Below are 22,714 nucleotides of genomic sequence, written 5' to 3'. Positions count from 1 at the left end.
CAGAAAGTAGCATTTAATGGAGCAGGTGGTAGACAAAATACCATGAGGAATTAGCTTGATCTTGAAATACGAATTGAGAATTTGAAGAAAACTAGAACAGTGGGCTTTACTACTGAACTAAACACTTTAAAAACAACTGAACATTACACAAGTCATTATCTGGGTGTGTTGTGTGGCAGAACATGGCAGTAACAATTTTTTAATGAAATTTTCCTTCCAACTAATACATAAATTAAAATGAATGAGGTATTTGTCAAACAATTTAAAATTTAATGGAAAGATCAGCTTACAGTGCAACAACATTTTAACAATTCTGGTCAGGGTCACACCAGGAAACAATGCTTCAGTCCATCACAAAGGCCTGGGTATTTGTGACACTACAATATACAAACTTTACAATCAATATCAACTGCAATCTGTATTGTTTAGAGAAATCCAAGTGTTGACTCTTTTACACTATTGTTTATACTGGCTGCACAAAAGCCATGTGCACATTTCAAACAGCAGAACTAAACTCCTGCAGAAAATTGCCACCAGTTTGTGGAAAGTCACTTCATCCAGGTTGCTTGTGTTTGTTCCATTTTCTTCATTTCACAATTTTGTCCTTGATTAACGTGACAGGAAACCACCTGTACCAGAGACAGATCCGTCAGTAAATGCATATCACTTTTAACTTGGTCTAATTACTGTAATTATCCAGCAGCAGTAATGTATACCTGTATGTGGTTGTGTGAAGGATGTAGGAAATATTCCTTCTTTGCCGTTCAGTCTTCCCTGGCTCCATTCCTCATCGATGTGCTCGATCAGTTCAATCACGTCACCACGGTAGAATGACAGATCACCGTCCGTCTCGGTGTTGAAGTCGTACAGAGCCAGGAACCGCTCCACCTTAACCTACAATACACAAAATATTTTATCTTTCCATGATAATTCCATGATTTTTAACTAATGTTCCAAGGCCAATGAAAAAATCAATAATAATCTGATAATGTAATTATAATTCTATACTATAATAGAATTAATAACTTATAACAATTGTAATAATAGCTTATTTTTTAATTATGTAATAATAAATTACAATTATATAGTATAGAGTTAATAATTATGGCAATTGTAGTAATTATGATTTTTATAATTATTATAATTAGACTAATAATATATTACTATAATAGAATTAGTAATTATAACAATTGTAATAATAATTATAATTTTTATAACTTATATCGAACAGATGGTGCTACTATATGTGAGTCGATGTGTATATTTTTGTGTTTAATGTGTATTATAACCACCTAAGATTTTCACTCACCTTTACACCTGTGTTAATGTGACTGATTTGATTTAATTAGATTACCACCAATAATATAATAATAATAATAATCTGATAATCATAATTATATAACTATAATAGTAATAATAATTATATATATATTTTTAAAAAATTTTATAATCAGACTAATAACATTTGCATTTAATAACAGCAATAATAATATAATAATCTGATGTAAATTATAATTTTATATTATATATTATATACTATAAAATAATTACTAATTATAACAATTGTAATAATTATTAATTTTTATAATTATTATTATTATAGACTAACCAATAATAATCTGATCATAATTCTTTTACTATAATAGTAATAATTATTATAATAAATATGGTAACAATAATTAAAATGTTTATAATTATTATTATAATTAGACTAATAATAATACAAAAAAAAAATAATAAAAATAATAATTACATGCTTCGGTGTTGAAGCAGCAGCTTGCTTGTTATTTGAGGCAGCCATTCCTAATAAAGCAAAGAGGTCTTACAATTACACACTATGTTCATCTTAACTCATTAAAGTAAAAAGTTTGTAAACCTTTTGGAATTTCCTGAATTTCTTAATTAGTTTCTTATAGAATATGATCTAGTCTTTATTCAAGTTCTTATCATTAACATTCTGCCAACACTAATTACACATGTATTTAATAACATGACATCTCCTTAGCATTAACAGTTCCTGTTATTTTAGCCCATTTGGTACATTTCTTGCATAATCACAGCTCTCTTTAGGTCATGTCACAGAATCTCAACTGGGTTAAACCACAGACTTGGCCACTACTTTTCACTAACAAATAATGTGATGTGCTCCACTGGACTAACAGCTGGAGAGACTAGATCCCTGCCTTCCCTACATGTGCTATGTTATGTTCACTGGAGAACCCTGGAAGACACAACAGCTCTTAAAATGCTGCAAGGATCAGGTTTGTGTGTGTTTGTGTGTGTTTTTACCAGGCAGGGGGATTCTAGGCTGGTTCTTCACTGAAGGTGAAGGAAGATCCTCAACCACTTCCACAAAATTAAGGGGGAAAATTCCCTGATGGCTGCCGATCTCACCCCGAGCCCATTCCTCGCCCACATACTCTAGGAGTCGGATCACTTCACCCTCTGTAAATGAAAGCTCACTGCTTTCATCGGCCTCGAAATCAAACCTCGCCACACACCGTGGTCCCCTGCATATAAACATGTACACAACACAATTCATAGCAGTACATTTTTCTTCTGAGGTCCTAGAACCTGATGTATTTTCTACATTTTCTGTTCTATTTTCCCACTACATTAAAGAAATCATTATGTAAAATAATAGACGTAATGTAAATTGTAAAGCAGTGATGTCATTTTAGTTTCATGTAAGACCTACTGTCAAGCATGCTAGAAGTATTTGGTGGTTTTGCTGCTGATGCTGTCAAAACAGCTCTGAGTCATGGACTACACAAGATGTCTGATGGCATCCTGGTAAAAGGATATTGCCAGCAGGACCTTCAACACTGTGAAGTGGATTGCCCTTCAGTGCATCTTGAAGCCAACTCTTTTGCAGGTAAACAAGGCACATCCGGTATTTCACATAATCTTAGAGATAAAAGGATCTGTTGGACCTCATTGTAGAGTTTGATGCACTGAGTGTTGTCTCACTTTTAACTCATTACCAGTTTAATACTGATCTGTTCAGCCTCAGTAACTCTTTTACTGGTTGGAGGTGCCATAAACTTAATGTCCTCTTTCATCAGAGTCTTACCCATCCAACAACCTGTCAGTAGTTCATGGCTTGCTCCTCCTATGACCACTGTCTGTGGGTATACATCCCTTGCTGTTTCAGAGACCTGGGTATAATAATTTGGCCCTTATCAAAGCTACACAGGTCTTTATGCCTGATCATATCTGCTGCAGTCAACACCTGTATCATTGCCTTGAACATTCGTAGAGGTTAGTCTCACCCCCCAACACCCGCCCATTATTCAGATGTGCTCAAAATGTCCCCCTCAATATACTGATGTAAAAATTATAAATCATCATATTCCACTCACTAGCTTTGCGTAATGTTTGGGTCTGTTAGTGTTCCCCTCACTTGTTTATAGGGCATTAATGTTTTACCATTTAGGACCCTTCCACAGTAGATTTAATCCCCCTTAATGTTCAGCTAATGGATACAGCCTTAGTCTCAGTATTTTGGCTGAAATTGGTGTACTTAAACATTAAGTGAGCTGCATGTCTATTTTGACCCAGCAGACTTTTAAAACCCTTCCCAAACAATATGCTGATTAATGGAAAACCCTCAAATTTACGTTTTGTTATTTGGAAAATTAAGTACTGCACATTTTCCAATCATTCAGTCACATTAAAAGAGAACTTGCTTGAAATACCATGACTGCCATGACATACAACTTCTGACCAACTGTATGGTGAATTTTTTCTAATGCACACAGAGTATTTGATCGTATGATGGGTACAACTTCAGTCTTAGAAGTATTCTTTTGTCCTACCTGACGTTGTGAGCAGCAGGTTTAGCAGGTGCTGGAGCCGGGGTGGGTGAGGGTGGAGGAGCTGGAGAACCAGACTGATTGCAAAGTGAGATTGTTAATCATTATGAATATATCATCAGTCATACCTGGTTTGTTCGCTTAGCTCAGTACTTACAAGAGGTTTGACGTAGTTGATGGGGAAAAAGCCTGTCATGCCTCGGCATGTTCCTAAATACCATTCACTGTCCAGCTGTTCCACATCGGTGATGATGTCTCCGGCCCTCAGTCCAAGTTCACCAGGTCCCTCTGTAGAAAAAAGTAAAAAATATTCACTTATCAGCTCTTATCATCTTAGGTTGACTTTTTTGACTGTCTTACTTAATCACCATTTTTCTGTTAATTTTATTTCATTTTGATGTATTACCACCATTTTTTAATGGGTCAGGGTCTTAATAAGTACAGTTTTCCCAAGTTCACTGGGCATAATGCAGTACACACTCCTGACAGGACACCAATCCATCGCTAGTCTAATCTCCATATAAGCCATATTTATATTTGGCATTTTAGTCAGCAGCTTGATTGTAAAGAACCAATTAAAAGATTTATGGTTGGTTATTTATATCAAAGTATAGAGGAATTGGACCTACCAAAATTTAACCAAATCAAAAAGTGGAAAAAGTGTTTAATGTCCCAGCTGTTTTCAATTTCAGATTCTTTCAATTCCTCATGAGTTCTTACTTTAAAGGACTTTCCCTTTCAGCATAAAAATGTGAGTAACCAGCACCCAGGTGGTGAAGCCGGATATTCTTCTAGCACACCAGCGCTGATATTCAGAACTCCCTGGGTTCGAATTTTAGCTCTGCTACCAGTTGGCTGGGCATTGGCAAAATTGGCCACTAAGTCTGCTGGGTGGGAAAAAGAGGACCCTGGTTGGGAGCCCGAGGTGCCTGTACAGAACTGGAGGACCGCAGAATCTACCGAAGTATGGCCAAATAAGAGGGTGTCGGAGGGAGCATGTGTCAGGCATTCATTCACCATGTGCACATACATTCATTCTAAATATGCCATCATATAATAAATATAAATAAACACAACACTGCATTCATTAATTTTAATTACCTGGAGTGAAATCATAAAGTGCTTGAACCTTCAGCAACCTGGAAGATCCAAAGGCCGGATGTGAACTGCTTTGCTACAGTGAAGAAAAAACTCACATGTCACTCTAGCTTTCTACACCATTTAGTTTAAACTGACACTAGACTGTATGACCAAAAGCATGTGGACACCCGACCATAAGCTTTTTGATACGCATTCCAAAACCATAGGTAGCAATCACAGCCTCCACTCTTCTGATTGATTTTCTTAACCTGTTAGCTATTGGTGTGCCTAAAACACTCAATAACTAATCAGGGTGTCTACAGTTGCTACAGTGTATTTTTTTCTTTAACAACATAAATAAATGTTCATAGTTACTAAATCCTAACTGTAATTTAACTGTAAGCAATTGGTATGGCAGAAACACTTGAACTCAGTAATAAGGAGGGATATTCACATACTTTTGGCTATATAGCTTATACAGGATGTAAAAGATGACTCTTTACCTGCGGCACTGGTTGGACTTCATGACAGTAATTTGACAGTGGTGTGATAATCTTCATGTGGGATTTCTGAACGGTTCCTTTTGCATCTCCTACTTGGCACTCAAACGTATTGCTGTCTTTTTGGTTTAACAGAACCAGCACTTCATTTTTCTACAGTCAAAAAGAAGAAACTTTAAATTAATACTTGAGCATTTTCACTGATCTCAGACTTTTCTCCCACCACTGTATATGAAATGTGCACAAAATGAATTCATATTAAACATGATTATAACATATTAAATTTTACATTTTACAGTGTGATTGGTGTTATTGCTTAGATGTCAAGCCAAAAATGTGCACTTCAAACTTTTTGCCTCTTTATTCTAGAGCATTCTAAGTAAATTTATTGTTGGTATTGATGCAACTTTTCCATAAGGGTTATCAGTAGCACCTTGGATATGACAATTACAATAATAACCAGTGACTTTTGCTTCTTAGTCAAAAAAGCAGCAGGTGCCGGAGTAGCCCTTCTAACAAGTACCCTTTCCAATTCCAATTGATTAAGTTCATTGGAACAACCTGACCTATGTGGCTTGGCTATAGTTTCATATTTGTACCACTAATTGTTAATTAGTGCCTTTAAGATCACCCTGTATTTTTCATATCTGTGCTTGTGTTAGACCACTAAGTTGTTTCCATGCTCTTTAACTTTCTCTCTCTGGCACTAATATAAGAGATACTTCAAATGAAACAGTTTAGGAGGCTAAATATATTTCTGGGCACTTTTTAAATAAAAATAATAATAATAATAAATAATTGTTGTGTGGTTGTACCTGGAAGGAAAGCTCTCCTGTATGCATGCCGTTGTGGTCAAACTCAGCAATGCCATGAGGAATTTCCAGCTAAAATAATACATAATAAATCATATTTAATACATCATTATAAAGTTTAGCAGATGATGATTTTAGGGTGTTAAAAACAGAGGTATTATTGACATAGGTGCCCTGACCATGAGAAGTTAGCCATTGGTACATATTTTACTTTTCATACTATTATTGATTCTCACCGTGTAACTGTTATAGAGGCGATGGCCAGGATTAGGTCTTGGGGGAAGCACAGGCCCTTTTCTGGAAACCTTCCTGGTCGTTCGCTGTGTCTGTTGTGATTGTAGCATGGAGGAATTACGCTGGATGCCGTCTTTCCGTGGAGGAGGAGGACGTCCCGGGCCAGATTTAGCCGGAGGCGGGCGAGGGGGAAACTGTTTTCCAACACCAGGGCTGATACAGTTAGAGAATTAAATTCTTTATTGTTCAAAATGTGTTCATGGAAAACAAAACGTGCAACAGTCATTAACACACTTACCGTGGAGGCAGATTTGGTTCAGATGCATATCCAAATGACTCCTGAATCAGACAGAACCATAAAACATTATGGCCATCTGGTATAGGACATTGTACACTATATGGTCAAGATTATGTGGACATCCCTTCTAGTTAATATGTATAATAAATAATATAATGTGCAGGCCACTGGAGTTCCTTTACACCAAATTCATCAAACCACCAAAGTTTGAGGAACGTAATTTAATTTATAGAACTGATTTCAAACACCTATAGCTGAAATTTCAAATAGACATCTTATTACAATGAAGATTTGTTAAAGAAGTTGTGTAAAAATACTGTAATACTAGTATTTAGTAATACTGGTAAATGGTACCTTGTATCTGAGTGAAGGTGGAGGGCCTCCTATAGCTTTCTGCACAGGAAGTGCAGGTGGGAAAGTCATTTCATCTTCCTCTGTGGAGCAATAACAAATTGCAATATGTTATGAAATATCTTCACCAAAATATAAAGTGGATTCAGAAAGAGTTCCAATCCCTTGATGTTTTCCCCACACTTTCGTGTGATGGGGATTTGATTTTTAGTGGATCTAAATGCCATATTTACTCATCAATATACACTTATTTACCCCTAATCACAAAGTGAAACATGAGTTTTATTTAATAAACTAAAATCTTTAATGTACAAAGATGGCACTTCAGCTCATGTATAGTTGAATAATGTTTGCTTAATTATCTTTGAGATGTGTCTACACCTCAGTTGGAGTCAACTTGTTTCAATTTAAATGGATTGGACACACCAACCCATTTAAGTTAAATATTTAATGATTTAGATATCACTCTCCAAACATTACATCATTTATAGCCAAAAAGCAGCCCTGTAAGAATAAAGCCCTTGCCTTTGCTTCTTTTCAGTCCTTTCAGCAACAAACTCTCTCTTACTCCCTCACTTTCTTAACCGCTTATCCAATCAGGGTCCCAGCTTTTCAGTGGGTGCAAGGCCCACAGTAACACCCTGGACAGGGCGCCAGTCCATCGCAGGGTAGACACACATACACACACACATACACACACATTCACCTATAGGGCAATTCAGTGTCTCCAGTTAACCTGACTGCATGTTTTTGGACTGTGGGAGGAAACCGGAGCTCCCGGAGGAAACCCACACAGACACGGGGAGAACATGCAAACTCAGCACAGACCGCCCCGCCTGGGGATCGAACCCAGGACCTTCTTGCCGTGAGGCGACAGTGCTACCCACCGAGCCACCGTGCCACCCCAGCAACAAACTACCACTTTACTGTTTTGTATATATACACTATTATTCTAATAAAAACAGCTTTAAAACATTGATTTTGGACAAAACTATAATTGAATACTGCAGGTAGGAGTGTTGGAGGTACTTACGCCTGGTAGGCACTCTGATAATGGTTGGTTTCCTACCAACTGGGCGGGGTATCGCAGCAGAAGTCCAGTCTGAGAAGACAAATCAATCAAACATAAGATAGGCTCAGGTCTAGAAGTCACAGTGCACTACCAATTCATGTTTTTTATTTATATAGTTAATGAGGCTTGTAAAAATGTTTGGTCTAGAGGAATTCCAGTGTCCTGCACTGTGTCATAATCCCAAGCCTAATAACACTTTTGGGATGAATTGGAGTTTGAGCCAGGCTTTCTCGTCCAACATCAGTGTCTGTCCTCACATAGCCTTTTCAGGAGAGTAAAGACTGTAGGAGCTGCAAAGTTGGGGCAACATAATTTAAATGCCTCTTTTGTTTGGAATGGGCTGTCAAACAAGCTGATGGTCACATGACTATTCTTTTGGCAATACAGTGTGTAAAATATATGATTAGAGTTTCAGTATATAACTGTTGGAAATGTTACTGCACAGAAACTTCATAAAAAGTATTAGTTGTAACCACTAATGGACAATTTATGTGGTCTGACTTTGAACGAACAGTTTTGGGGTTTCCAGGTTAAATACTACATTTGTTTTCTTCCAGTAGTTTTATATTGTTGTCTATTGCATCTAAAAGACTGCTACTTACTAATCCCAGCATCCATGTAGTCGTTCTGAGCTGAGTTGTTGTGATTGTTCACATTCAGAATCTGTTTACTGAGAGTCGTTGGAGAAAACGGGGAGCTATTGAAACCATCCTCTTCATCACGTGAGTTTAAAGTGTTGGATCTGCGCAGTGAGGATCGAGATGGCAGCTGAGGGGGGGATTTAATCAAAGGTTTAACCTGATCAAAAGAATTTAGGGAAGGTTTTGTAGAAAGTTGGGGTCTCCAGTAGGTTGGCGTTGGGTTTATATGATCATCAAGAACCTCATTGAAGTAGTTATTTGTCTCATCTCGAACATCTGTTTCTCCAGCTGTGGTGCTGCTGATGGAAGCTCGAGGAGGTACGGAGGGCTTCGTTCCCACTGCTGGTCTAGAATTTCTGGGTCTCGGTGTAGGAACACTAGTCTCCTCAGTGGTCACCTGGTTCTCAAACTCCTGGATCCTTGCTCGGATGTTGCGCTCACTGTAGAGGCCTGCCATGTCTTCAATCAGGTCTTCTTCGCTCGCCTCTATCTGTGGGATCTCAGAGTCAAAAATCTCCAAGAGTTCTTTTCTTGATAGAGGTGGATTGTTTTCTTTTAAGGTCACCAGGTCACTGTTGTCGTCTTCCTGCAGTGTGACAAATTTATCATGTGTGATTTTGTCAATGGTTTGGAGTTTGGGCTTAGATCGAGGGCGGGGAACAGGGTGTAGTGTTGTTGAGGGTGTGAAAGACTCTGACTGGACAGAACCAGTCTGAAGGGTGTCGGACACAAGCACCGATGCTTGTTGTGCACTACATAATTGAGATGAATTGTGATTGATGGCTAATGTGGCTGTACTTGTGACTTCACAAGGATGTGACACTCTTGGAGGCTTTTTAATGTTCTTTGCAGACTCTGAGGGAATAAAATAAACACATATTTATTGTGATATAGTCACACTCACACTTGATACAAGACTTCAGCTGAACTGCAGGCAGGCATTAAACAATTCTTTAAACACTATGAAACTGATCAGACCTGCAGATCTGTTCTGTTCTGGTTTGTGTATAGTTCTCTGCTCTTCTGTTTGGGTGGCAATAGAGCTGGTGTGTGATTGGCGAGGTGGAGCTACAGGTGTCTGGACTTTTTCCTGTGTCTTTTCTTGTATTACTTGGTCATAGGATGGTGGTAGCTAAAATATGAGAGACAGAAAATGATTACGCACATGCAAGAACCACATGATCAACGGGTGTATCAGATATCCTGGTAAAGCTGAAATATAAAAGAACATTGATAAGAAGCTCAGTGGGTAAGATACTGAACTAGTATTTAGAAATGCATAGGTTCAAGCCCCTGCATTGCCACCCCACTGTCAGGTTACATTGTTTGGCCCTTGAGTTTTAAGCACAAGGAACATGATGCAATGTTGTGTAATGACTGACAGGACAGGAGGTATAAATGGAGGCTTGGTAAGCTGGGATATGAGTGTCAAATAGGAAAAGATCTGGTGGTTTAGGGATGGTTAGGTGACATGTCCAGGGTATGATGGGGTTTGTAGTTCTTACAGCTGAACTCAAACATTATTAATGTGTACTATATGTCCCCTACAACTGTATGTAAACATTTGCCATCAGCTGAACCATCATGCCAATGTATATTTTTTTATTCTACCTGTTTTGAAGTTTTAACTCCTCCATCCCAGACTGTCTGAGAGGAAGCTGGATGAGCTAGAAATTTCCTCGGAGCCCCTGCAAACCAAGAGGTTGCCGGCAACGGCTCCACGGACACGATGGTTATCTCTGGGCGCCTGAAAGAAAGGTAAAAAAAAAAATGGTATACAAAAGTTTTTTTTTCTACACTGACATGCATTAGCTGAGTAAAAAAAATCTGTTCATATAATAAAGGAAAAAAAGATATCCTGGTAAAGCTAAAATATAAAAAAAAAAAAAACATTGATAAGTAGCTCAGTGGTTAAGACAATGGACTAGTATTCAAAAAAGCATAAGATCAAGCACCTCCACTGTCATGTTACATTGCTGGGCCCTTGAGTTTTAATTGCTTGGATTGTATTCTGCAACAAAGGCAATTTACATCTGCACAATGCAAAAACTACATTACAAATCTGGTTAGTAAGTCTATCGTTTACCTTTTTTCTCCTGCACTGTTGTCAGACAAAGGTAATTTTGAAGATGCTGAAATAACAACATTATAAACATATTAATACACTCACAAACAACTATTGTACTATTGTATACCTAGTGTACCTATGTGACCAAAAAGATGTGGACACTCCATTTTCACAGACACAAAAAACTTGTGGAAAGGTGTGGTGGCTGTTATAGCCAGAAAAGGGTGTATCCCATGGTTTTGGGATGGGATGTTCAACAAGCTCATGGTCTGGCATCCACATGCTTTTGATCGTATAGCGAACCCAGAACAATTAGGCTTACTTCTTCTGAAAGCAGCTTTTATTGAAGATAGTGGTCCTTGGCTGGAAAACAAAAGAAGAAACAAAATTATAAGTGGAAAATTAATTACTTATTACTTTTAGATTAGTATAGCAAATTTTTAAATATAGTTACAGGTAAGGTCAGAAGTTTACACTTGTAAAGGACACGTATGTTATGAGCGTTTTTTGCAACTTAATACATGAAACTGATGGTTTGTGTATTGTGAGTACATCCAGCACATGCAGCAGCTCTGATATTAGATATTATATGTCCCTTCTTAACTTAATCAGCTGTTTTTATAGGGTTTAAACTAATTTGTTGCCTTTTTGACACAAAATTGAGTGTTTAAAGATTCTTGTTAATGCTATTAAAACAGCTAATGAAAATCTATACCAACTACTAAATGCGCTGTATGTATTGTATATAGACTCATTAATTCGGATTCAGTGCATAGTTTACTGTTTAATCATTCTGACATCATCAAACACTCACAAATCTAAGCAAGCGACAAACAATAGGCTCGATTACCAGACCAAATACAAGTACACCACTGATAAAAAAAAAAAACCAGGTCATATACATTAATCCCACACTTCCACAGCTGCATATTCTAAAAAAGGAAAGTGTTTTACCTTGTGTTTGAGCGATCGGACTTGTTTCTCTTTGTTTGATCTTTAGCTTGTCTCTGGCCCTCATTCCATCCTGTAAAAAAAGTCATAAAACCAGTAGCACCACTTTACACATGTGTTACACATCCACTACACAAGCTACGTGGCACTGTGTGGCTAATAGAAGAATGGTACACACAAACACAGCTATACACAACAGCATAGACAAAAATACAAATACATATATGTATATATTTACAGCTCTACTAGTTGAATACTAGTTAAAATGACACAAATGGAGCTGTTATTGACCTGCCTTAAAGAGAACATATTTTGCCCTTATGCACGGTGAGGAGGACGGTAAAAGAGGCTAACTTTTTTCAGGAATCACAATTGAAAATTTACCGATGTATTTAAAGATGCATAAATACTCTTGAATTCTTAAATCCTTGTCACAGCTAGGCGTGCCAGCACAATAATGACCCAAAATACACACCCAGATTGTTTTGGAATGGCTAATTCAAGCTCAAATAAAGCTTTTCTTAAAGTCCTGGTCTCAACCCTCAAAAACACAGTAACATAACAAATTATATGTCAAAAAATCATATATATAAAAAATCATGTGTCAGACAAATTATTTGTGTGTTGCTTGACACACCAGTGAAATCTACATAAATCAAAAGTGATCCTACCTGATCTATCACCCAAAACCTGCGACTGTAGACCACAAACAAAGCAAATATTTCACCAAAATGTGTGTACGGCTATGTTGAAGGCAGAAGCCAGAGTATGTGGCTTTGTTTTCAGTTACTGGAATGCGGATAAGCCAGAGATACAGCTGATACACACCTTGTTCAGCCAGTAAACCTATAGTGACACTTAGTTGGTCAACCCAATGGCATTCCAACCTGAAATGATTAACATGAGTAACAAAGGAATCAAGCAATCATTGTATTCTGTAGCATTATATGGCCAAACCCAAACCTGAATGTAATTTAAATGCTCCAGGGTCTAGTGGGAGAATGGTTTACCTATGCTTTATCTTGGTTAACTGTAATCTGTGTTAATTTTTTACATAACTGTATAATCGCATGACATTTTTACAGATTGCTGTTGCGTTTTTAAAGCTTTGTCTTATTTTATATCTGATGTTGACTTTTAATACAGTTAGCTGTACCTAAAACAGCTTATTTAAGTCCCAGGGTTTCTCTAAGTGGAGTTTGATGGATAAAACATCATTCAGCATCTTTTATGTACTGCAAAGTGACATGTTCAGTGTTTATGAGTATGTGTGTGTTTTGGAAGGGGTGGGGATTGAGTAGGACCCCGAGACAGCTGTAAAATAACAAATGTCTACAACAGATGCTATAACAACTGACTTATTTCAACACACTTAAAGTAGGAAGACTAGAAGTAGGAAAGACATTTAGTAAAAGTAAGAGAATGAAAGCCATTCCAGAAGACTAAAGGCTGGTATAGTCATAAAGAGGCCAACTATTAATGCCTATGGTTTTGGGCCAGGCGTCCACATATTGTTGGCCATATAATGTGTTAAGATACTTAAAAGTACACAATGTCATATCAAAACAGTATTGTCTTTAAATCATAGTGATTTGAGTTCATTTTGTTTCCTCTTCTTCAGTAAGGTTGGAGCATTACTGGGTGGATAAGAATTAGTAGCAGTTTGTGGTGAAATGGTCAGTTACAAATACAAATTTTACAATCACCTCCTTGCAGCTGCAACAGAGGTCACCATGGTGCACAGGGAATTAGGCACACCAAAACTGGGTCAAGGCAAAAGACGCCCCCCCCCCCCCAAAAAAAAAAACAACCTGTTGGTTTGCATGTGCAGTGATGCAACATATATGATTATTTCTAATGTACTAAATAACCAGTTTCTCTCATTTAGTGCACTCATTCACAGTAATGCATGGGCGGGAGGGACTGGGTGGAAACCTGAGCCTTTACAATGGGGTCTCTGGTCCAAAAGCTTGAGAAGCCCAGACATATGCTGTCAAATCACAAATGGCTCACTTTCACACAGACTTGGATTAGTGTAATGTATCCTCTCTACTTTCACCTGTTGTGTTATTGTGTGTGTGTGTGTGTGTGTGTGTGTGTGTGTGTGTGTTTGAAAAACAGAAAGAAGCTGCTGAATCAGTGAAATGTATAGAGTATCAATTGAAAAAGAGGATAATGTCTACCCAACGACTCAAAAGCATTACTTCTGCACCACTGTATGTTTTGTGAGTATTTTTTTCAGACTGCACTCCACAAGACTACATTGGGTGGGCAAGAGAATAAAAACACCAGATAAAAAAGTAACTTAATTATACTGTAATTACAGTTTAAAGTCAATGAACTGAAAGTATCAGCTGTAACAGAGCTCTGAAAACAAATACTTAAATATGTCAGATTTACAACATGATGCATCTAATAGAGCTGTTTACATTTGAGTAGGAACAGTCTAGGACAGGAATAAATACTCAGCAGTGAAGAACAGTGGTCAGTAATCAAAGCTCATTGATGGGGACAAACAGCACTACACAAGATAAGTGCAATACCCACAAAATTAGACGAGCACTATTTTCCCCTATTGGCATTCAGTACCGAAATGATCCAGTACCAGTCAAATCTGTACACAAATTCCTGGTAATACTGCTACTCAGAAACCTATGTGTGATTTAGTATTCAGTTTGCACAGTGCCTAATTGATAGATATAAGGTTCTATTACCTGTTAGGTACAATACATTGTAATTACAATACAAATGTAACAAAATGGTTCATTTCAAATCTATAATCACTATAGGTGTTATCAACTATAGTAACAGTAAAAAAAACCAAAAAAACACACACACTCTTTACCTGTTCTGCTTTTTCTGTTTTCATCATCCTGGCCTGCTTCAGCCATCAGATCAACACACAGTTCTATAGTTTGAATAGCCTGAATCTGGATTAAAAACACCACACATCACACACTCCTACGGTCCATGAAGCACCCACAGTTCAGTAATCCCTGAGTGTGTGTGTGGGGAAGGGGTGGGGTGGATGTGGGAGGGTGTCTGCAGCTGAGAAAACCAACTGTTATTCCAGGGGTAGATAAAAACAAGTCATATGAATATATCACCTTTATACTGATCAGAGTCGTGGTGAGTTTGGCACCACTCAGAAACGCTGGGCACATGGCAGGATTTAGAATAGAATAGAATGTCTTTATTTGTACAATGTAATTCTTTTTCTGCATATCCCAGCTTGTTTGGAAGCTGAGGTCAGAGCGCCGGGTCAGCCATCGTACGGCACCCCTGGAGCAGAGAGGGCTAAGGGCCTTGCTCAAGGGCCCAACAGTGGCGGCATGGCAGAGCTGGGATTCGAACTCTCAACCTTTTGGTTGATAGCCCAAAGCTCTACCCACTAGGCTAGATGGATAGCTGGATTTAAGTGTGATCAAACAAGAGGATGGATGTATGAACAAATAGGTGAACCCATTTGTATTAAGGCAGTGAAGAGTCATGCAAAAAATATAAAATTATATCTAAAATTCATTCATAACCCAGATAAAATAACTAGAAACAAAAATAAAACAAATTATAAGATGGTAATAGGTAGTTGCAAACAAAAAATAAGAGTATAATAACTAAAATTCTTAGTAACAGCAAGGTGAAACAGAAAAGGAAGAATAAATACAAAAGAGCTGGTTTCTACTAGTGCCAGCTACTCAATCCACCAGTGAGTTACAACCTCAACTCTTAAAAATGGAAACAAGACATAAAGCCAGGCAGGTCCTCAATCCCGTCCATCAGCCCAGTGGGAGAAGCCAGGTAGGTCCCCAAGCCTGACCTTCAGCTTAGCATATTGACCCCAGAAATAATAAACAAACCTGATACAAATGAGCACAAGCACACACATACAACAAACAGGCAAGAAATGAGAAGCCAGTATATGGCCAGCTACTGTATATCGACTGGCCACACAAACCTTTCTTTTTCCAAAATCAAGTGGATGGCCTGGCATGTGACAGTTGTTCATATACATGAGAGCACTGTAGGATGATTCACCTTGCAACATACAGAAGATGAAGTACCTGGTAATGGGCACAAGGCAGGAATAACCTGGAAAGAGCGTCAATCCATTACAGGGCTGCTGATAATGTGTGCTGTGTAATCAAATACCCATTCTCATACAATGGTGTGCAATATATTTATTAAAATGTATTTATTTATTTTATTACTAATGTGTGTGGCCAGTTGTGACATGTACAACGTTAAATGCAGTACGTCATTTTCTCCAGTAGACGGCGCTACCACTTACACTGACATTGTGGTTACTTTGTAGTATGTGGGATGATCAATGTCAGCTCACGGGACTTATATAAATAATAATATTTATAAATAATATCAATAATAATAACAATAATAATAATAATAACAATAATAATAATAATTATAACAACAACAATAATAATAATAATAATAATAACACCAATAATAATAATAATAATAACAACAATAATAATAATAATAATAATAACAATAATCATAATAATAACAATAACAATAATAATAATAATAATAACACCAACAATAATAATAATAATAATAAGACTAGGGTATTTCTGCCTTACGCCTAGTGTTTACAGGTGAAACTGGATCCAACGCGACCCTGACCAGGATAACGCGGTTGATAAAAATTAAATTAACAATGAAATAAGAAAAAAAGTAATAAACAAGAAATCTGGGTCAGTGGTGTCCATATGTCTGGATCTTTATTTCCCATACCAGAATCTTGACTCTCCTTGGAATTGGTTCCCTTGACATACATGCTTACTGCGAGGGTTTGGAGTCGATTACTGATTTGCAGAATAGACTCATGACTCCTTTCGGATTCGATTCTCTGGTCTCTCTCTTACACTGATGGGAATCAAACTTCAGATCTTTGGAATCGATTCACTCTAGTCCCAGTACTTTGCACTAGACTCTTCAAATCGACTCCCAGCTGTCCATGTTACTAGGGCGTCCAATCAGCGCTCAGGTGTGTAAGGCTACGCCGCTCGGCTTCCTAAGGAGAATTAATCCACCATAACATCGCTGAACTGCCGGAGTGGATTTCATTTAAACACAGAAGAATAAAAAGCATTAATATCACAGGAAATATAAGCCGAACAAGTTTATTAAGCATTGAAGCGTCTCTTATAGGGGTTATCACCTGCGAACAGGTAAGTTTCACTTCACAGGCGGTGTGTGCGCAGCTGCTGTCTCACTGTCAGTGTTTCTGTACAGTATCAGTGTTATATACAGTAGATTTATTATCGAGTTTACTTATTACTAATTTACTTAATTAAAGTTTGGTCTTATTTTAGTCTAAAAATGAAGAGCCAGGTTGCTGTGGCATATGTTTTTATTCACAATATAATGAGTATATAACGATAATGAAGTCAGCTGTACAGAAGAATGTCTGGATGTTAAAGGTCTCGATGTTAAAGGGCTGCGCCTGTTATTGCAACATGAGCAGTTACATGTAATGTTAACTTGTCCTTTAACCTACACTAATGAACGTGTTTTCTGCTTGAACACTGCTGTTTCTTTTACTTAAAATAATCTAGAGAATTATAGCTTTTTATATAAGTGTGTATGTTGGTGATATGCTGGATGGTCATTAACTGGTCACGTACCAAATAGAATTAGTTATGTAGAGATAGTATAGAAATGTTATAATTCATATACTTCTAACACATTGGGTATAGAGATGTAAACAAGAACATGTGTGACAGCTGCTTAGTGTAAATACCACTCCAGCCTGCACTTATGTTAAAAATATTACTTAAATATCCATAGCCAAACGCAAAACTATACAAGTAAGGAGAAATGTTTTGGAATATTTGCATTATTAATTAGTTTAAGTTGCGACAAGGTTTTAAACGTGTCTAATAACCTTGTCTAATTAAATAATTTTGCACAAGTATGAGCAAAAATCAGACTGGTATATTCTCAGTTTGAATTGGCACACAGTTTGTGACACAGAAGTCTGTACAGTTCAGATTTTACATATACTCGTGGCTGTCTAACGAATGAATGAATGTTTTTATTGTCATTGTATTAAAAAGACTCCAAGAAACATGAAACATACACTGTCACACACAAATACACACACACACACACACACACACACACACACACACACACACACACACACACACACACACTAAAACAGTGAAAAAATACATAACAATTAAGTCCTTGAATATTAAGGTCTAAAAATGTTTCAAAAACTGATTTTAAGTCGGGAGGTGTGTGTCCTCAAGATCCTATAACGTCTTTCAGACGGAAGAAGAGAAAAAAGATTCTGTCCAAGGTGAGTCGAATCTTTCAGAATTCCTCTGGCTCTGTTTAGACAGCGAGTGCCGAAGATGTCCTCCAGTACCATGACTACTGGGATTTTAATGATTTCTGCATATATTATTATTATTAAAAATAGTATTTTTTAATAAACTGGATATAACACAAGCACACACTCCTCTAACAAAGTCTCTTTCCGTAACATCCCCACTTTTTTGTAACGTCCCCACCCATCAGTTTGACCTGGAAGCTCTCTTTCAACTATACTTCAAAGCATTCCCTGCGCTTTATTAAGCATTTATATTTATAGCATTGACTAGACACTTTCATTCAAGGTGACTTACAACTGTGACTAAATGCAATCCTATTAATTAAGCATTAAGGGCCTTGCTCAGGGGCCCAGCATTGGGCTAGTTACTTGCTACACCCCATGTGAGACCGCACACAGTCACACAGGCAACATTTATGGTGTATGGTGCATCCAGTGGAAATTCAGGGTTGGACGTAGCTCAAGAACAGAATATGGGACATAGCCCATGTGTGGGGTCCTGATTTAAGAGCTTGTCTGAGTTGAGGTCTACATTTTAATTCAAATGCACTACCCTGCTTATTGGTATGTTTGCATGTATTTGTGTATTCCCTTTTCCACAGTAAATGATGCTGACTAGCCTATAGCTTACTCTTTCAAAATGGTGCTTTTTGCAGTAGTATGTGGTTTGGGATGAGCTCATGGATGGGAAATGGGACTGGACACATGGTAAAGACTGTGCTTATTCATAAACCAGGAATGTATTCAAGCAACACTATAAATATTATGTGATTTTCCTTTTTTTATATATTCTAACCTATGATGGCATGCCACTGTGTGAGTGAAATGGTGTGTTTTGGGTGTTCTGAGATACACTAAAAGAAATGAATGGATTTTTGGCATTATTGATTTCATTCATCTTCATTTTTATTGTCTGCTTTAACCTGGTATGGGTTGTGACGGGTTCGGTTTCATCAGAAAACACTGGGCGCAGACATAGCCAGTCATGACATAGCCACAGATATAGCCAGTCTACTGTCTGGACGCTTGCCCGGCTCATAGGTGGGCCAGCTTTATGGCCTGCTGCGCCATCCAAGCCCCTGGCATTATAGATTTGATGCTTAAACCTTTTTCAGCTTGTAAATAGTCTCACTACATTTAGAAAAGAATGCTTATATTTAAAAGTAGGATATGACCATACATAGATCAGTGATAAGCAGCTACATATCTATCATATGTAAATTGCTGACTTAAATTTGAATGTTTTTGTACTTCCTGAAATATCAAATGTCTCGATGTTTACATGTGTGTACAGGCAGCGAGACTTCACACATCAATATTAGATCAAATATCACATTTCTAACCCTAAACTATTTTATCTAGTAGTGTGACATTCTGGGTGGCAGGTTGGCACAACCAGTACGCTTGTACTAAGTATGTGAGTAAGTGAGTGAATAGATGAGTGTAGGCAGTGTTTTTTGAAATGAAATGAAGTGGAAATCTAGCAAGAGAGGACTTTGAAAGGTACTCTAGGATTCTTCAACCTGTTCAAGCATTATATGAGAAGACTCAGTGCTATATTGTTGGCAGAAAAGGGTTACACAAAGCAGGGGTGGCAATAATTATAATATTTAATCATTTTTCTTAGAATAAATTGACTTTAGATAAGCGTACGCTTTTTCTGCTATTCTAAATATCATGGTTAGGGCCCTACTTAAATTCACGAGAAAATGTGCTGAATTTTACAGACCTCATCAGATTTCACAGATTAAAAGAAAAGTGACACATTTCACAGCAGACATTAAATTACACTCATGAATTGACTGATAGAATAAATGAAAGCTACAATACACAGCACACACTACCCCACTGGTTGAATGAAAACCTAGAACATCCAGCGACAGTGCAAGGCTCTATCTCAAATACCAAAATACTCGTCCGTGTTTTGACACGCCCCTCTGCAGCCACAGAATTGGTTGGGAGTTTTGCAAATTCAAATCAACCAGTAAACATAAGGCACAATTGCTAATCACAAACTTTACATTTTGAATTTCACAGCAAATTGCATATTATGCGGGAAACGGCTTATTTCATGGACCGTGACTCGATGTTCACAGCCGTGAATTAGGTAGGGCCTTACTCATGGTAAACAATAAGCTTCTTTCGGAACCTGTTCTTACCGAGGGTAATGAAAAAGTGGGTGTGTTTACAATAAACAAAGACAGTAAGTGTGTATTCTGTTACTGTTTGTGATTGGTGGTGCTGCTTTGATGATTGTATTGTGAGAACACAAACTGTTAAAACCTGTTTTTCTGTACACAATCAGCAATCATTGTACAGGGTGGGAGAGGGTTGTTTGTGAGCTATACATTGTAAAAAAAAAAAGGTGTGAATATATAAGCTATATAGCCTAAAGTATGTATACTCTAAGCTGCAACAGCCAGGGGTGTAACTACCGAGGGGGCAGGTGCACTGGGGCCCATGGCTTCTACGACATGAACTCAAACCCCCACCGCACTGCCCCCCCACTGGCTACACTCGCCAGGTCGTTATTATTATATTTCAATATTTCCGTTAAGTAAAATAGTAAAATAACTAAAAGACAATAAAATATCAGAATACATGTATCTATCAGCAAACAATTTTTTTTTTGCACTGGGGCCCATGAGCTCCTAGTTACAGCACTGGCAACAGCCTTCAATCTTCAAAAGGTGCACTTATCAGTGCTGGTCCCAGCCTGGTTGCATCAGGAACTGCGTACGGCGTAAAAATTGTGCCAAAAAGTATGATTAGTTGTGACGACGCCTAAAAAAATACAGAGCAACCGAAAGACAAACAAGAACCACAAATATTTATTTACATTTAAAAGAACACAGTTAAAAGTCATTGTGTGTAAATTTGAAGAGGATAATAATAAGCTTGAGGGGTGTATTCATTAACAAACTAAATTTGTGGAATATGTGTTTCTTAGTAATGTATTTACTGAGTGTGTGTGTGTGTGTGTGTGTGTGTGTGTGTGTGTGTGTGCGTGCGCACGTTTGTGTATCTGCCCTTGAATTGTTAACGTCTCCTGGATAATGGTTGCCATGTCAACGGTGTTGTGCAAACCCTGCCTATCAGGTAGCAGAATCAGGCTTCCTGGGTATGCAAATTAAGCTTTGTTAAGTTTGCATTTGTGTGAGAGACTGAATTTGTGTGTGTGTGTGTGTGTGTGTGTGTGTGTGTGTTTTCCTGCTGCGTTAATAATGTTTTTTTATTATTTACAGTTTTTATACAAATATAAAAATGGCATGTTGAGAACAGTTCGCTTTCAGATGAATCTAAATGTAAGTCATTTTTATTTTGTTTATTGTAGTGCAAAAATTTGCAAATAATAATTATGATAGTAATTTATTTTTATTAACCGTTGGTCAGGTGTATTCTGTGCCTCCTGTAAACAATTTCTGCAAGAAGCAGAAACCTGTTGCATGGGAAAAAAACACAAACACACCCATTCACGTACCTCCACACAGCTTGAGGACAAATGAATGACACCAAATCACCTCTTTTATGTTTATGTGAATGGGAAGAACATGCAAAACTTCTCACAGACAGTGACTGGAGGTGGGGATTGAACCCAATGCCCTAGGACCTATGTTACTGTAAGCCATCAACCCACCACATCACCCATAATACTGACAATATTTACAGTGATGGTTGTCATGTTTTATAGCTGCTTTTAATTCTTATAAATCCATGTGAGTCTAAACAGAAATTATTGCATATCACAGAAGCAGCAGGAGGAGACCCTATCCGACCCTCCCTCCCTCAAACACAGCCAATTGTGTTTGTGTGAACGCCAATCCAGTGGACACTTCGCAGTGGTGCCCTAGCATGTTAGACCACTGCGCCACCCAAGGGCCCTTAAAGAAACTTTTTTTTGTTTGTTTTTGACAAAGAATAGTTGTACTCATACAGTCATGGGAAAAGAACAGTTGTATAAATGGTTGGAATTCCAAGACAAAAGTATGTAACCTTTAAATTCAACTGTGCATGATAGAGCAATAAAATATTAGAGGTTTAACACTTTTAGATGTTATTATTGTTTTTTATATTAAATTAAGATAAGACATACCTTTATACCTGTTCATTTATTTAGCAGAACATCTTAGTAAAACTGTGCAGTGGTTTTGCAGTGCATTGTGTAAACAATGTGTTGTTTAACAGCATGGTGAAACAAACCCAGCCCCAAACCGGCTATACACTGAAAAACAGGTTCTGATGATACCAGCACACACATGCACGAGTACACATGCTTACACACACACACACACAGTGTGATAAGTATTCCACAACTATTGTTTTTTTCCCCTTTCATTTTATTTTATTTTTATCTTTTACCTAAGCTTTATCCTGGTCAGAGTCGTGGTGTCTCCAGTTTCCCAGAAGCACTACCAATCCAATGTGGACATAGCCAGTAATATGTGTATGTAGACACCTGGCCGGCACCACTGGAGATTTGAACCCTGGTTCCCATTGTTACATGAATGCCTTTATTTGTCATCTATTCATA

At 37.6% G+C, this 22,714-nt stretch overlaps 1 protein-coding gene across 1 annotated transcript; it reads right to left on the bottom strand.

The window, feature by feature from the left end:
- Nucleotides 1-285: 285 nt before the first annotated feature.
- On the bottom strand, nt 286-9,286 carry sh3d19 (SH3 domain containing 19). Its single transcript, XM_063008307.1, has 14 exons — nt 8,765-9,286; nt 8,124-8,192; nt 7,094-7,173; nt 6,740-6,780; nt 6,444-6,654; nt 6,211-6,279; nt 5,399-5,548; nt 4,917-4,989; nt 3,973-4,103; nt 3,819-3,892; nt 2,290-2,510; nt 1,754-1,803; nt 717-894; nt 286-629 (listed from the first exon to the last, which is right to left on the bottom strand). The coding sequence occupies exons 1-14, from the start codon at nt 9,258-9,260 to the stop codon at nt 610-612; spliced, it is 1,863 nt and encodes a 620-aa protein (XP_062864377.1). The 5' UTR covers nt 9,261-9,286; the 3' UTR covers nt 286-609.
- Nucleotides 9,287-22,714: the final 13,428 nt, after the last annotated feature.

This window comes from Trichomycterus rosablanca, chromosome 14 (assembly GCF_030014385.1).
Source record: "Trichomycterus rosablanca isolate fTriRos1 chromosome 14, fTriRos1.hap1, whole genome shotgun sequence".
NCBI lineage: Eukaryota > Metazoa > Chordata > Actinopteri > Siluriformes > Trichomycteridae > Trichomycterus > Trichomycterus rosablanca.
The sequence above is the reverse complement of the archived record's forward strand: the minus strand, read 5'-3'. Positions and strand labels throughout refer to the sequence as shown.